Raw genomic sequence first — 13,559 nt, 5'->3', positions numbered from 1 at the left:
TGCAAAACAGCCATAATTGGAGAGAGACAGTCCTTGAGGTATTGTGATCCTAAGCCAGTTAAGGCTTTATATGTCAAAACCAGCACTTTGAATTGGACCTGGAAACTAATTGGCCGGCAATGCAGTCGGGCCAGGATTGACGTTATATGCTCAAACCGCCTTGCCCCTGTTGCCTCGGACAGCACAATAAAAAAAATTTCTCAGCAGGGAGATAAAACAGTGGCAAATGTTTATTTTCTACCTGTTGGGCTGCTGTTAAAGCACAACAGCAGAGCCAGTGCAGAAACGTGGGCAACATTACAGTTTTTCTTCCGAGTCCTGCTGTTTGGTTTTTTTTTGAAAAAGTAACACCACAGAAATAATTTGCAGACTCTTGTAATTTAACAGGAGGGACTAGGCTAAGCCCTCCCCTTTCCACTCCCAGTCCTTGAGATCACACTCTCAGCTCAGCACGAACTGGTCCAAAACAACCACACCTGCGTGTGCACACACCTAAACACTGTGGATTCTGCACTCACCCCCAGTAACACAGACCAGATTTGCCCTCTTGGCCATTCATTGCAAATTACGTCCGCCCTTCCTAACCACCCTAGAAGGAAGCTTCACTGGGGATGGAAAGTGGTTACTCGCAACATTTCAAAATCTCTCGTCCCAAATGAAAAATCTCAAGGCAGCACACAAACAGCTGTCAAAAAACTGCAATCGAACACATTCATATTAAAGCACTGGAGAGGAGCAACTGAAACTTGCATGAAGGTTAGAAGCAGCCAGAGAGAAAGGAAGCCTCGTTCTCCCATGGCCTGGAGCAACATATGCTCTTCATACTCGCCCAGCAGCTGTGCCAGCCCTGCTCAGGCACAGTTCACCCTCATTGCTAAAAGCCAGAATACCCACCAGAGATCACCCAGGCCCTTCTTGGAGTGGGCAGAAAGCAGGGCAGAAGCACCGCCGTTGCCTCCGAGGCTGCCACGTGGCCTCTCCTCACTCCCTCTGAGGTGGGCAGAGAGGCAAAGGGGTTTGGCGCTGCTGACCAGGCGCCAGGTGCCTACCTCGCAGGTGGGCTAGAGCCACGAAAGGAGGCAGAGGCCCTCCCGCTGGCTGCTCTGCCTCTCCTTTCTGTGGGGAGCATCTCTCCTTGGCTGGGAGTGAGCTAGGGACACTCACACAAGATTTCATTGTCCTCCCTAAATCACTTCGTCATTGGATTAAGCATTCGTCAGGACCTTTGCCAGAAAGCAGCCAATTCAAATTATGCTCATAGCGCCAGATGCCCAATTGATCTTGGCTGCCCAGAGGCAGGCACTGCTTGCTTGCTTGCTCCCTCCTTCCCTCCCTCCCTCCCTGGAAACAAAAGCAAGGCTTTCAGGGCAGGCTTGGCTTGAGGAAGCAAAGCCCTCAGGTTGCCCAGCCAGGGGTTGCAGTGGACATCAGCCCCTCCCTGCCCAGAGGGCAGCCTTCTCTTGGCAGCCCAGCTGAGCACCTGCTGCAACCAGGAAACAGGCTGCAGAGGAAGGAACTTGGATGCCATCCCTTCTCCCCTGGCAGGATTCCCATGCCTTCAACAGTGGCACAGTAGGAGGGAAATCAACAGGTGAGACCTTGCTCATTTCTGTGCAGAATGTGCTTTGTCTGTTGAATTTCTGCAGGAGCAGTAAGCATGAAAAGCATGGGAGGTCTGCCAAAGAAAAATAAGAAGCAGCCTCCTCTGAAACAGGGAGGTGTGGTTTTCCCCAAAGACGGTAAAGTGGTCCAGGAAACAAGGAGATAGCAGGGCAGAAGCTGCTCGATTCCCAAGATGCACTGCAGGATGTAGGGTCTGGGGAGAGGGGAGGGACAGGCTTTCAGAAGCAGGTGGGTGGGTGGGGGTTGGTTTTCGTTATCAACCCCCAACTACTCTTTGAGTCCCTGCAGGGACTGCAGTCTATTCCTCTGTACCCAGACAAAACTTACAATCCCCGTGGGAAGAAAATCCCCCCCTGCCCTGCCCTTCTAGCAGCAGCAGCAGCAGCAGCAGCAAGACTGTGCCTTTCTTTTGGCTTCTGATGCTTCTGTGGAGGAGAGGGCAACCTAGAGTTCTTGGTCCTGTCAGATATAAGGAACTTCCAGGTCCAAAGGCAGTCCAGCTTTGAATGCCAGCAACTGGCAGGGCAAACGGGGAAGAGGGCAGCTGCCCTCATGCACAGCTGGTGGGCTTCCCCCAAAACTGCACTGACTTCTGCATCTACTGGCAGAACTGCGGCCTCCGTCCACCCTTGGTGTTGGGTTGCACCTCCATTAGGAGAAGCTACCACCCACCAGGGGCCTTTGGGGAAAACAGTTCTCTAATGATTAGCAGGAGCTGAGAAGGCAACAGTTAGTCATTGCAGGCCATTAGCAAGCAAGGAAGGAAGACACAGTCACTGAGCAGCCATCACAACATTTCCTTTTGCTATCCAAGATCCCCTTAACCAGGGGTCAGCAACCTTTTTCAGCCGTGGGCTGGTCCACCGTCTCTCAGACTGTGTGGTGGGACGGACTATACTTTGAAAAAAATAATGAACAAATTCCTATGCCCCACAAATAACTGAGAGATGCATTTTAAATAAAAGCACACATTCTGTGGGAGGCAGTGGAAGACAGGAGTGCCTGGCGTGCTCTGGTCCATGGGGTCACGAAAAGTCAGACACGACTAAACGACTAAACAAAAACAACAAAAACACCAGGCAGGCCCCACAAATAACCCAGAGATGCATTTTAAATAAAAGCACACATTCTACTCATGTAAAAACATGCTGATTCCCGGACTGTCCATGGGCCGGATTGAGATGGCAACTGGGCCGCATCCGGCCCCCTGGCCTTAGGTTGCCTACCCCTGCCCTTAACTAACCTGCTGTGCATCAGTTAAGATTTCCCCTCACTTACTCCAGGCGCCTCCAGACAGGGTTAGGAGAGGCTCCGACCTGAAACCCCGGAGAGCTGCTGCCAGTCAGAGTGGACAGTACTGAGCAAGGTGGTCTGACTCACCATAAAGGCAGCTTCCTATGTACTGTTATAAAAAACACAGCCAATCCCAATTTTTTCCTACAACAGTACTGCAAATTGATCTATGCCTTTAGTTGACTGATCTGCTGGTTGACTGAACTTCAGGTTTCTTTTGAGGGGGTAGGGGTTTCAAAATTTGGAAGGGTAGGTGGTGGTAGTGATGCGGGACCCTCTCAGCACACCACACCCCCTCCCCGGCTGCTTACCTTGCTCTCGGCTGGAGGAGCTGTGGGGGTCGTGGGCTGCTGCTTGGAGATGCTGTCGGCCAGGCACCAGCAGACTCTCTTCTTCTGCTCCTGGGAGTGAGCCTCCAAGCTGAGCACGCACTCCAGCTTCTAGGGACACAGAAGGACATCTGCCCTTAGCCAGACCCTGGAGCCAAGCCCTGGGCCCATAAGCCGGCCTCCTTCTCCGAAGGCAACATCCGCATCGTGGGCCCTCCGAGCAAAGGAGCCCTCATGGCGGCTTAAGCCCAGCACACCTGAGAGACACAGAGACTGCTCATGCCTCCGTCCGAGGAGGTCCCTGTGCTGGGCTCTGGCAACAGAGGCAGCAAGAGAAGAGGCACGCCCAAGGGCTGCCCCCCAGCAGTGCAGCTCCCCTCCCACGGGAGACTTGCTAAAATCCAAGGCTGAAGACCTTGCTGAGGCTCTCGAGTTGCTCCTGTCTGGGCTGCCCCGGCAGGAAAGGGAGATGGAAGTCTGGTGAACCAGGCCGACTTCTCACTCTGCTCACGGGTTACCTTGCTGAACAATCACGATGGGCCAGGCTGTCAAGCGACCCTCCACAGGGACGGACCCACCCACAGAGCTTTCTTCCTGTTTTACAGCCCCCTTTCCCCTCGACGGCAAGGCAGACGTCACTGCTGCCACCCGTCTTTCAGCTAAAAGGCTCCTTGGCTAGGAAACTGACTGGCAGGGATTTATCATCCACTTACAAGGTTGCCCTCAGCGCCACAGGGGCTGCTGAGACAAAGCGCCACGGCAGCCTGTCGCCAGGCGGGCACAGTTTAATCGTATCATGGTTGGGGGGGGGGTTGTGCCTGTATGCTTTACCGACACTTTGTCTTGCTACCCTTTTAGCAGGATGTGCAAGCTCTTGATGGGCAGAATGTTGCAGTGACAAGTAGTTCACTCATTTATTTAGGGACCCCACATCCTGACAAGTCCCAAAAGTATTCTGCAGCACCCAGGTGTCTCCTTTGCCTTGAACGCCTTTGCTCCTCTGACTTGCAGCAGCTGCACAGGAAGTTTAAAAGGAGCCCTATGGGGCGCCAGAACACTTGCCACAAGGGTGGCAGCAGGAGGAATCAAGGGTCATTTAGCAGGAAGACCATGGCCTGGCTTTGCCCCCTCCCCCCTCCCATCCTTGCTTTTTCAAAACTGGGATCGCTTCTGACTTTCTGCAGCCACAACATGCCCAGCATGGAGGGCTGTCTGAATTGGCCCAAGCCTCACCATGGAGGGCAGACTGCTCAGAGCGCACCTCCCTGCCCTCCCGCAGGAGCAGAATGCCCAGAGGGGCATCGCAAGGTTCTCTCTGTGGCATGAGACACAGATGTTGTTGTTGTTGCTGCTGCTGCTGCTGCCAACTCAACAAAGTTACAGCTCTGTGTGCAGCAACACAGACTTCTTTTTAGCCTAACCCATAGCATTAGTCTTTAAATCCAGACCAAAGCTTACCTGACAGACAGAACAGCACCTAGTCCTGAGAGGATAAGCCCCTGCGCTCTAGAGCCACGCGGGCGGAGCATGAGGCAGAAACAGCGCCATGAAGGATTGCAAGAGAGGAGCCTCCTCTATGTGGAAGGGACATGTGCGTGCTCAGCCAGCTCTGCCCTCTCCACGCTTGTGTCTCTCAGAGAAGGAGAGGGTGAATTACGGGAAATCAGTTCAGGCTAACTAGGCATAATGCCGGCTGGGCAGGGGGCAGGATTGGCTGTGCTGCTGTTGCAGCGAATGAATACACTATTTGCGCAGCTCACCACCAGAATGTGCCCCAAGAGGCATCTGAAAAGACGTTTGCAAGTGCTCTCCATCAAGAGCAATTCAGGAGCCCATCTCCTAATCCCACAGCTAATGGGATTAACGGCTTGCAACTCAATTCGATCAGGGCTGGGCGGGAGATGGGAACGCTGTGCAAACACTGCTAGCCACATGGGGTGGCGAGATGGTTCTGCGGTGCTTTTTCCCTACATGGGTGTACACAACCCTCTCCCTCCACACAAACCCCGGAGGGCAGGAGGTTCTGTGACCAACAGACAGCACTTGGCACTGGGGCTGAAACACACTCTCTCTCTCTCTCTCTCTCTCTCTCTCACTCACACACACACACACACACACACACACAAACCATGTTTAGATTTTGCATTTGCCAAATTTATTCCAGGTGAGGCTCACATTTCTCCCTCTGAATTAAAATGGAGGGAGGTGCCCAGGAAAGGGTAGGAGGGCAACAGTGACACCCGTCCCTTCCTATGAACATGCCCTTAAGCATTTCGGTGTCTCATTTGCCCAGTGTTAGGATCATTCCCTGCATTTCCACATCAGTTTCTGACATTAAAAGGGGAGTGGGGAGTCCTGCTGAAAATTAATCACCATTTTTGTGTGAATTTTTCCACATTCACATATCTCTACATGCAAGTTTGCCTAACAGACACACTTTTGCAAAATAATTCCCCTTATTTTTGTATCTGATGTTTGCTTTTATACACATGTATGTTTGTATACATTCCTTGACTGGAGAACGGCATTGCAAAAGTGGAAGAAGAGGGAGTTGGGAAGGGTAGCTGAGTTTCCATTCACCCATTGCTCTGGAACGTGTGGATTAGGCTACGTTTCCCTTTAAATCCCCTTTAAAAGGTGATTAGACTTTCTCCCTTCTCCTTCATTTCCAGGGACTCCTGGCGGAAGAAAGAAACCCGAAAACAGAGGCTCATCCAGAGACACAACAGGCTACCTCTTCTTCCGAGGGAGAGAGAATGCTGATCCACACTTCCGTTTGCCCCCTGTGTAGGAAGCCTGGGTCCGAATGCTTTCCTGCTTGTCCCATGCTTTCCAGGCATGGGTCCAAGCGGTTTTGCCTTTGCTCTGTCGTTTCCCCCTGGAAAACCCACTTTTCAGAGCTAAATTGGTGCAAACATATATCCAGAGAAAACCCAATTGACACTTGCTTCAATTCAGTGGTAAAATGAGGTTTTCCCGGAAGAAGTTTCCCCAGCCAGTTCACCTTCTGCCCCACCCCCACCCCCTGCTTGGTTTTCTAGAGGGCCAGTTCTGCCCCAAACAGGTGGAAGTGCTTCAGGCGCTTCAGGTAAAGGAAGCATTTGGAAAGCGATTACAGAACACAGTGTGGTTGTGCTCTGTCCAATGCTCACCTCGGCCAGGTAGAGGATGCAGAACTTCAAATCCTCTGAAGAAGCTGCAAGTGAAGCAGATCAGAAGAATTTAGCTTTCCCTTGACTCTGAAGTGGCTCCCACAAGCAAAATGCTTTTTCCTTCCTGGCAACTGAACAACTGGGTTTCGCTTCCTATCTGCTTTTGTTTGCTTTCAGCAAAAAGGAAAGAGATGGAGAGTTTCTCAGCCCTCAGAAGCAAAGCTCTCACATATGCAGAGACAAAGAAGATGCCTCAGGCAGCATCACAGGCTCTCTCCTCACAGGAGCTCGGCTCCGGCACCTCTCAGGTGGGCGCCATTGCCATTCTAAGAGAATAAAGGAGAAGTTCACGATGAGCTCCAGCACCGGGCATGACAGGCAGAGAGAATTCACACAGCCTCCTAATACTTGGTTTAGCAGGTCAGTGCTAAGTCCCGGAGTGACAAAAGGAATTCCTTCTACGCTCAACTCAGTCCTGCAATTGGTGGCCACAGCCCTTGATCACAGGGTGGGGTGGGGCTTTAAGGGAAAGAGCTGGGTGAATACAGGGTGGCAGAGGAGAGGTCTGTCCATGGTTGTGGGCCATGACAGCAGCTTGCTGGGAGACAGGTCTGGGTGAAACCTCAATGGATGACACAGTCCTTACCTTATCTCTCACCCTAAACTTGTTGAAATAATATTTGGGGTGGGAGGGGGAGAGAAATCATGTACACCGCCTTGAGTTCCGTGAAGGAAGGCAAGATTTAAAGCAAAACGTAAATATATAAAAATAAATGGAGCCTCCATGTACTTAGGCAGTATACTTTGAACACCGGTTGCTGTAAAGCAGGGGTCAGCAACCTTTTTCAGCTGTGGGCCGGTCCACCGTCCCTCAGACCATGTGGTGGGCTAGACTATATTTTGAAAAAATAATAATTCCTATGCCCCACAAATAACCCGGAGATGCATTTTAAATAAAAGGACACATTCTACTCATGTAAAAACACGCTGATTCCCAGACTGTCCGTGGGCCGGGCTGAGAAGGTGATTGGGCTGCATCTGGCCCCCGAGCCTTAGGTTGCCTACCCCTTCTGTAAAGCAATCAGGAGAGGGCTGCATATCTTTGCTCTCAGCCCACTTCCTGGAGGAGCAGAGGTGCCCTGGCACCTGCAGGTGTTGTGTCCTTTCTTAACCCCCTGCTGCCACAACTCACCTTCTTGCACTCTGACATCCTTCAGGTAGAGGGGGTTTCGGAGGACATTGCACCGTCCCGGCTCATCCTCCTTGGTGAAGAGCAGCAAGTCTGAGTAGATGAAGAGAGTCACCTGGCCAAGGAGGGAAGAGGACAGGGAGGTCACTTGAGGCACGCAGGGCCACCCAGCTTTGGTGGAAGTGGCAAAAGGTGGGAGAATAAGCCAGGCCTAACACTGGGCTGAGCTGAGCCCAACTCCCAGGTGGGGGTGCAGATCAACATCAGATTGATCAGCTGAGGGCAGGGATGGACAAGGACACCTTCTGCACAGGACAGCCAGGAGGGGGTGCTGTGTGCCTTTGTGTGTGGCATCACCCACCACTGGCATGCAACTCTCAGGAGATTGGTAAAATAAAAGAGCTTGCTTGCCCCCTGTTTTATATAAACCAAATTCTTGCTAAGTTCTTGCTTCAACATTACAGTGGATGGACAGGCCAAAGAGCAATTACTTCTAATAGAACTAGGAAGAGCATTTGCCTATAAACTCCCCGTGTGAGTTGTTAAGCTGATCAACTGATTGATCCGTCTGACGGCCAGCGTAGGAAGGAGGATGCCAGGCTAGGTTTGGGGGATCTTCTGAGGCTTAGCCTCCAACTATCTGTCCCTGAACGTGCAGCCTCCACTTAGCATCCCAGAGGCTCCTTCCCACGGCCCCGATGGCATTGCCAGGAGGTTGCCGACACAAGAGCCCCCTGGACTCTCCTTCTCTCATCAGAGATGGTAGGGTGCCAGGCCAAGGAGCCAAGAGCACAAGGGCCTCCTGTAGCACACAGCAGCGGAAACCCGGGACCAAGATCTCAGCAGATTGTGACTACAGGAACTACCGTCAAGTCTAGACAGGATGTGGCTCAAGCCAGAATCAGGATTCCGCGGAAGGACTGGCTTTGGCATGGCTCCCTCCACGGCCACCCGCCATCTTCTCCCCGCTCTTAAAGAAAAGAATCCTTTGGTGGCATCTTCAGCTCATTTACTTTTACCCACTTTCTGAGCAAAGCCCTGGAAGCACCTGAAGGCCATCATGCCAGAAGCACCAGCCCAGTTTTCCCTCTAGGGACATACAACGTACAGTACATCACAGACAAATTCAGGAACAATACCAAAACCATCATCATTTCCCTCTGGGAGAGAGGACACCAGCTAAAGCCCCCAGCCTGCACCAGAGGCAAAAGCAGGCAGAAGGCAAGTGGCCCAAAGGGAGAACCACACCCCACAGAAGGCGCACCCACTTCCATGAAAGGCCCATTTCCTGCCCCGGCTCTCCACTCGCAGCAGGGCCTCCTCCTCGGAAGAGAGGGGTGGCTGCCATTCTCTCCCATTCTGTCATCCCTGCCAGAGGGATCCCCTGTCATCCTCCTGGGCCTCATGGCTCTTGGATGCAAGGGGTTGGGGTGGATTCCCCACTTCCTACTGGAAAGCCCTCTCTGCACGCAGGAAGCAAGCAAGCAAGCAAGCAAGTGCCTCAGGACAAAGGACTCCATTCCCCTGACACACTGCCTATCTACATGCGGGGAATTTCTTTCTTTCTTAATGTGGGGTGGGGAAAGCATATAAATGTGAGTACATTTAACATTAGCAGAGATGGGCAGACAAGCTGGGGGTTAGAAGAGGTGGCAACCTCCCCCGCAAAGCTTCCAGGGGCAGCCTGGTCCACAAACGTTTGGTGGGCGAAGGCTTTGCCTGGCATGGGGACAGGGAGGCAGGAGAAGTGATGTCCCTCTGCTCCTTCTGCTGTTGCAAAATGTCCAGGAGCAGAGCAGTGTTTGTCAAAAAAAGTGCCCTGTACAGCCCAACTATCTTTGAGGAACCCCCCAGCAGCCAAAGAAGGGCTGACAGAGACTTCACACAAACGACTTTTTTGCAATCTCAGACAAGGCAGCAGAACCAGATTTGTTGAAGCCTATATGAAGGGCGGAGGGGGGGGGGAGAGGGGGTTCACGCTTGACAGACCTGATGTGCAATGCTTGGACTGCTTGCTGCTGGGTGGCTAATTCCTCTGCACCCCACCCCTCAAATTCCTGCTTCCGGTCTCCTTAAGATGATCTCAGCAGCACACAGAAATTGATGAGCCCACCAAAGAATCCTGGAGCTGAAGCGATGGCTGGAGATGTCCCCTGGGCTGGTGCAAAGCACAGCAGCAGGACCAGGGAGGAGGGTGAGGCAGGAGCAGGAAGCTCCTCCCAGCTCTGGCCTTGGGGAACCAGCGCTTCTTGGGCCACTTCAGCCCAAAGCCATGCCAGACCTCTTAAGCCCCATTTCAGTGCTTCTGCTGCCAAAGGAGTGGGGGCACATTTGCCCTGGCAGATTCCCCACTTTGCCCCATCTTCATGTTTCTGGAGGTGGGCTCCAGCATCCCGCTGACAGCAAGAGGAGGCAAGAGGGGGCCTTGGCTTCCTTTGCCATCAGCAAGCAGACACCGCCTCACACGATTCACCAGCACCAACAAGCGCCCAGAGCCTCACCTTGGTCGGTCTGTTCCGTGTCTCGTGAAGGAGAAGCTCTTCTGACAGCAGCAGTGTCCGGGCTGGATTGCAAAGGTCCAGAGGCTGAAAGGAAGAGGAGGAGGAGGAGGAAGAAGAAGAGAAGGAGGGAGGCACACCTGGGACTTGGGTGTGAAGAACAACGCCAGCCCCCTGAGAGCCCCACCAACCTCCTCTTTGCAGAGAGGCTGGGAAGCCCCTGATAACAAACCGGATCTTGCAGGTGAAAAGTCCAGCAGAGGGAAAACAAGAGGCCTTTGAGGGCTTGGTGTGGGCGGGCGGGTTGTGTATGAGTGTGTGATGGCTCCTTGCAACCCCAACACCTACATCACACACAGGAACTATAAAAAGATCTCTCACACTCTGCCCCTGTGTGTGGTTATCACTGTTGAGCTGCAGCAGCCACAACAGTGACTGAAAGCGATCAGGGGGAGTATGGAAGAGGCATGTGGGAGGCAGGAGATGCTTGCTGTGAGAGGAGTGTGTGGAGGGCACAAGAGAGGAGAGGCGAGAGGCCCACAGCTGCCAGCCACCAGTGGCCACCAACGCTCTTCTCTCCCAGCTCCTCTCCTCAAAGCCCCTGAACACCTCAGGGTGAGGCTGGGCACAGGGAAGATCCTCCCTGCCAAGGTGCACAGATGCAGCCACGCTGGGCATTTGAAATTGAAATACTTTATTGTCACTTGTACAACTTGTATACAGTGAGATTACATGAGCACACCCCACTCAGCTCTCTTAGCCTCAATTTCCCTCGTTTACTGACACACACACACCAAACCCGAAAGTCAGTTGCCCTGCTGTTATCTTTTCATTCAGAAGCCTAGCAGCCCACGGATAGAAGCCGTTCTTTACCATGTTGGTGCGACTAATCATGCTTCTATATCTTCTGCCCGAGGGCAGGAGATCAAGAAAGTGCCGGCCAGGGTGTGAATCATCCCTGAGAATTTTCCTCACTCGCCTGAGGCAACGTTCTTCTGCTATTTCATCCAGTAGATTCACGGGACAGCCCATAATATCTTGTGCTGTATTCACCACCCTCTGTAGGCACTTCCTATCAGATGATGTCAAACCAGCGTCCCACACCGTGATGCAGTAGGAAAGGACACTTTCTATTGTGGACCATTTCTGCCCATAGCTATGGCCACATCAAGGCTCGGGGTGGGGGTGGGGAGGCAAGAGGCTAAGACAAGTGCATGGAGGGTATGGCTCCCAATGGCCACTTGCCACACTGGCTATGTTTTGCCTCCACGGTCAGAGGCCAGGGCACCTCCAGATGCTGCCGCTCTCAGGCCCTGCTTGTGAGCTTCTGGCTGGCCACTGCGAGAGCAGGATTCTGGCCTAGCCTGGCACCCTTGGACCCTTCCTAGGGAAATGCTGCAGGACTCTGGCAGAGGAAGGGGTCCTCACAAAAGGATGCTCCACTCCACAGCCATGAAGGCTCACTCTGAATCATTCAGTCAGGGCTTTTTATTTTTTAATGTCCTCATAGCAGGTCCACACCGGCCACATTCTATTTTTTTTTATATATAATAATATTTATTAGTTTTCCAACAAATTGAACACAACACTACAAAAAACCAAAAAAAGAAAAAACATACAACAATACAATACAAAAAACACACACACTGCAAAACACTAACATACAACTAACAAAACAAAACAAAAACCATTTAAAATACAGTCCAATTTCAATATCTTATCTTTCTTTCACTAATTTCCATGACCTCCTCACACCTCCCTTTTTGTATTCCACTTCTATTAATTGTTTCAGCAATTCCTTTCCATCTTCCTCTGTTTTCTATCCTATAATTGTCTTAACACATTCTAACCTTATTTTTCCCTTTAATGCTCTATTAATCTATTTATACTTAATTCCTTATAACATTTCTACTAAAGCCATATAACTTCATTCCAACATTTTTCTAACATTCATTAATTTTACAATATTTCTGTAAATAGTCTTTAAACCTTTTCCAGTCTTCTTCCACCGACTCCTCTCCCTGGTCTCGGATTCTGCCAGAACACTGGCCACATTCTAACTCAACTTTTAAGTTACTGCTCCCCAGATTTGTTTGCTTTTTAAAAATAAAAACCTCCCACCTCCCTATTCCCCCACAGTTGCTTAAAGCTGGTTCTCCCGCATTATCAAAGACCCTTACCCAAGGGCCACCAAGATAGTGCCTTGCAGATGCTGCGGACCACAACTCCCATCGTCCCTGCCCAGCGGCCATATTGGCTGGGGCTAACCCCAACCCTATCGATGGCTAGGAGTCAGGGTGACTAGACAGAGCCTCCACATGAAGAAGCAGTGATGCCGCAGTGGCTTGGGGAGGAGAAGCCTTTACTTACTTGCTAGATTTAGAGTTGCCCCCTAGAACAATGTTCCCAGGGCTGCCTCAAAGGAGAAGAGGAAACAAATTGACAACAAAGCAATGTTGCTTTGAGCCCTGGCTGGGAGCTTCCTCTTTCGGAAGAGGGATGCTAGCTTGGGCAGCCCGTGGCTCTGAGCCTCCTTCTTGGGTCTTCCTTACACCTCTCTCCCCACAACGATGCAAGTCCGTCTTCTCTGTCCACACCCCACACCCTGGCTTTAGTACTTTGGCCGATAGCACTTTGTGGGAGGCAGCACACAGAGCACTGCTTTACTGAGGTGGTAGTACCGAAGCAAGTGCAGCAAGGACAGGAGGAAGCGCCTATCCAGCAGAAAGGGTTTCCCTCCCCCCCCTCCCTCCCTGAGACTTACCTGCACAAAGATGGGGAAGACCAGCACTTTGGGGGCCAGCGTCACGTAGGTGCCGTAGCTGGAGTGTGGGATGCCAGGTCTCACGAGGGTGCAGTTCTGGGGGCGGCTGCCACTTTGGCTTTTCATGGTCTGCACCGTCTTCATGAGCCGGGACTTCTTGCCCTGGGACCCGCTTCTGCATGGATTGCCTGGAGGAAAGGGGGAGAGGGGGGCAGCTTATTGTTCCCTCTGCTGCAGGACTGCTGTGGTCACAGCCCTGCCAGAGAGCTGTACTAGAACACGCTAATTAATTTGTGTAACAACATTATATACCGCCAACCTAGCAGTTCGAAAGCACACCAGTGCAAGTAGATAAATAGGGACCGCTATGGCGAGAAGATAAACGGCGTTTCCGTGTGCTCTGGCTTCCGTCACGGTGTTCCACTGAGCCAGAAGCAGTTCAGTCATGCTATCCACATGACTTATAAAGCTGTCTGTGGACAAACGCCGGCTCCCTCGGCCTGAAAGCGAGATGAGTGCCGCAACCCCATAGGTGCCTTTGAGTGTACTTAACCGTCTAGGGGTCCTTTACCTTTTACCTTTGCTGCTTGACTGAAGTAAAAACCTTGTAAGAACCCAAGAAGAGCCCTGAAGCTGGATCAGGCCAAAGGGCCTGAACGAAACAGCAGCTACCTCCCCCCAGAAGTTTCCAGCAACTTATTCCCCACGGAT

At 51.9% G+C, this 13,559-nt stretch overlaps 1 protein-coding gene across 4 annotated transcripts in view; it reads right to left on the bottom strand.

Moving 5' to 3' along the window:
* The window catches only part of RGS3 (regulator of G protein signaling 3), a 76,881-nt gene that overhangs the window by 25,501 nt on the left and 37,821 nt on the right, over positions 1-13,559 (bottom strand). For all 4 annotated transcript variants that reach the window (XM_081195589.1, XM_081195587.1, XM_081195588.1 and 1 more), the window contains 5 exons: positions 12,849-13,036; positions 10,088-10,171; positions 7,590-7,701; positions 6,398-6,441; positions 3,228-3,356 (listed from right to left, as the gene is read on the bottom strand). In XM_081195589.1, coding sequence (XP_081051715.1) covers positions 3,228-3,356; positions 6,398-6,441; positions 7,590-7,701; positions 10,088-10,171; positions 12,849-13,036 — 557 coding nt within the window. The remainder of the gene's footprint in view (positions 1-3,227; positions 3,357-6,397; positions 6,442-7,589; positions 7,702-10,087; positions 10,172-12,848; positions 13,037-13,559) is intronic.

Source organism: Podarcis bocagei (assembly GCF_964188305.1).
Source record: "Podarcis bocagei genome assembly, chromosome: 1".
In the NCBI taxonomy this organism is placed as follows: Eukaryota; Metazoa; Chordata; class Lepidosauria; order Squamata; family Lacertidae; genus Podarcis; species Podarcis bocagei.
The sequence above is the reverse complement of the archived record's forward strand: the minus strand, read 5'-3'. Positions and strand labels throughout refer to the sequence as shown.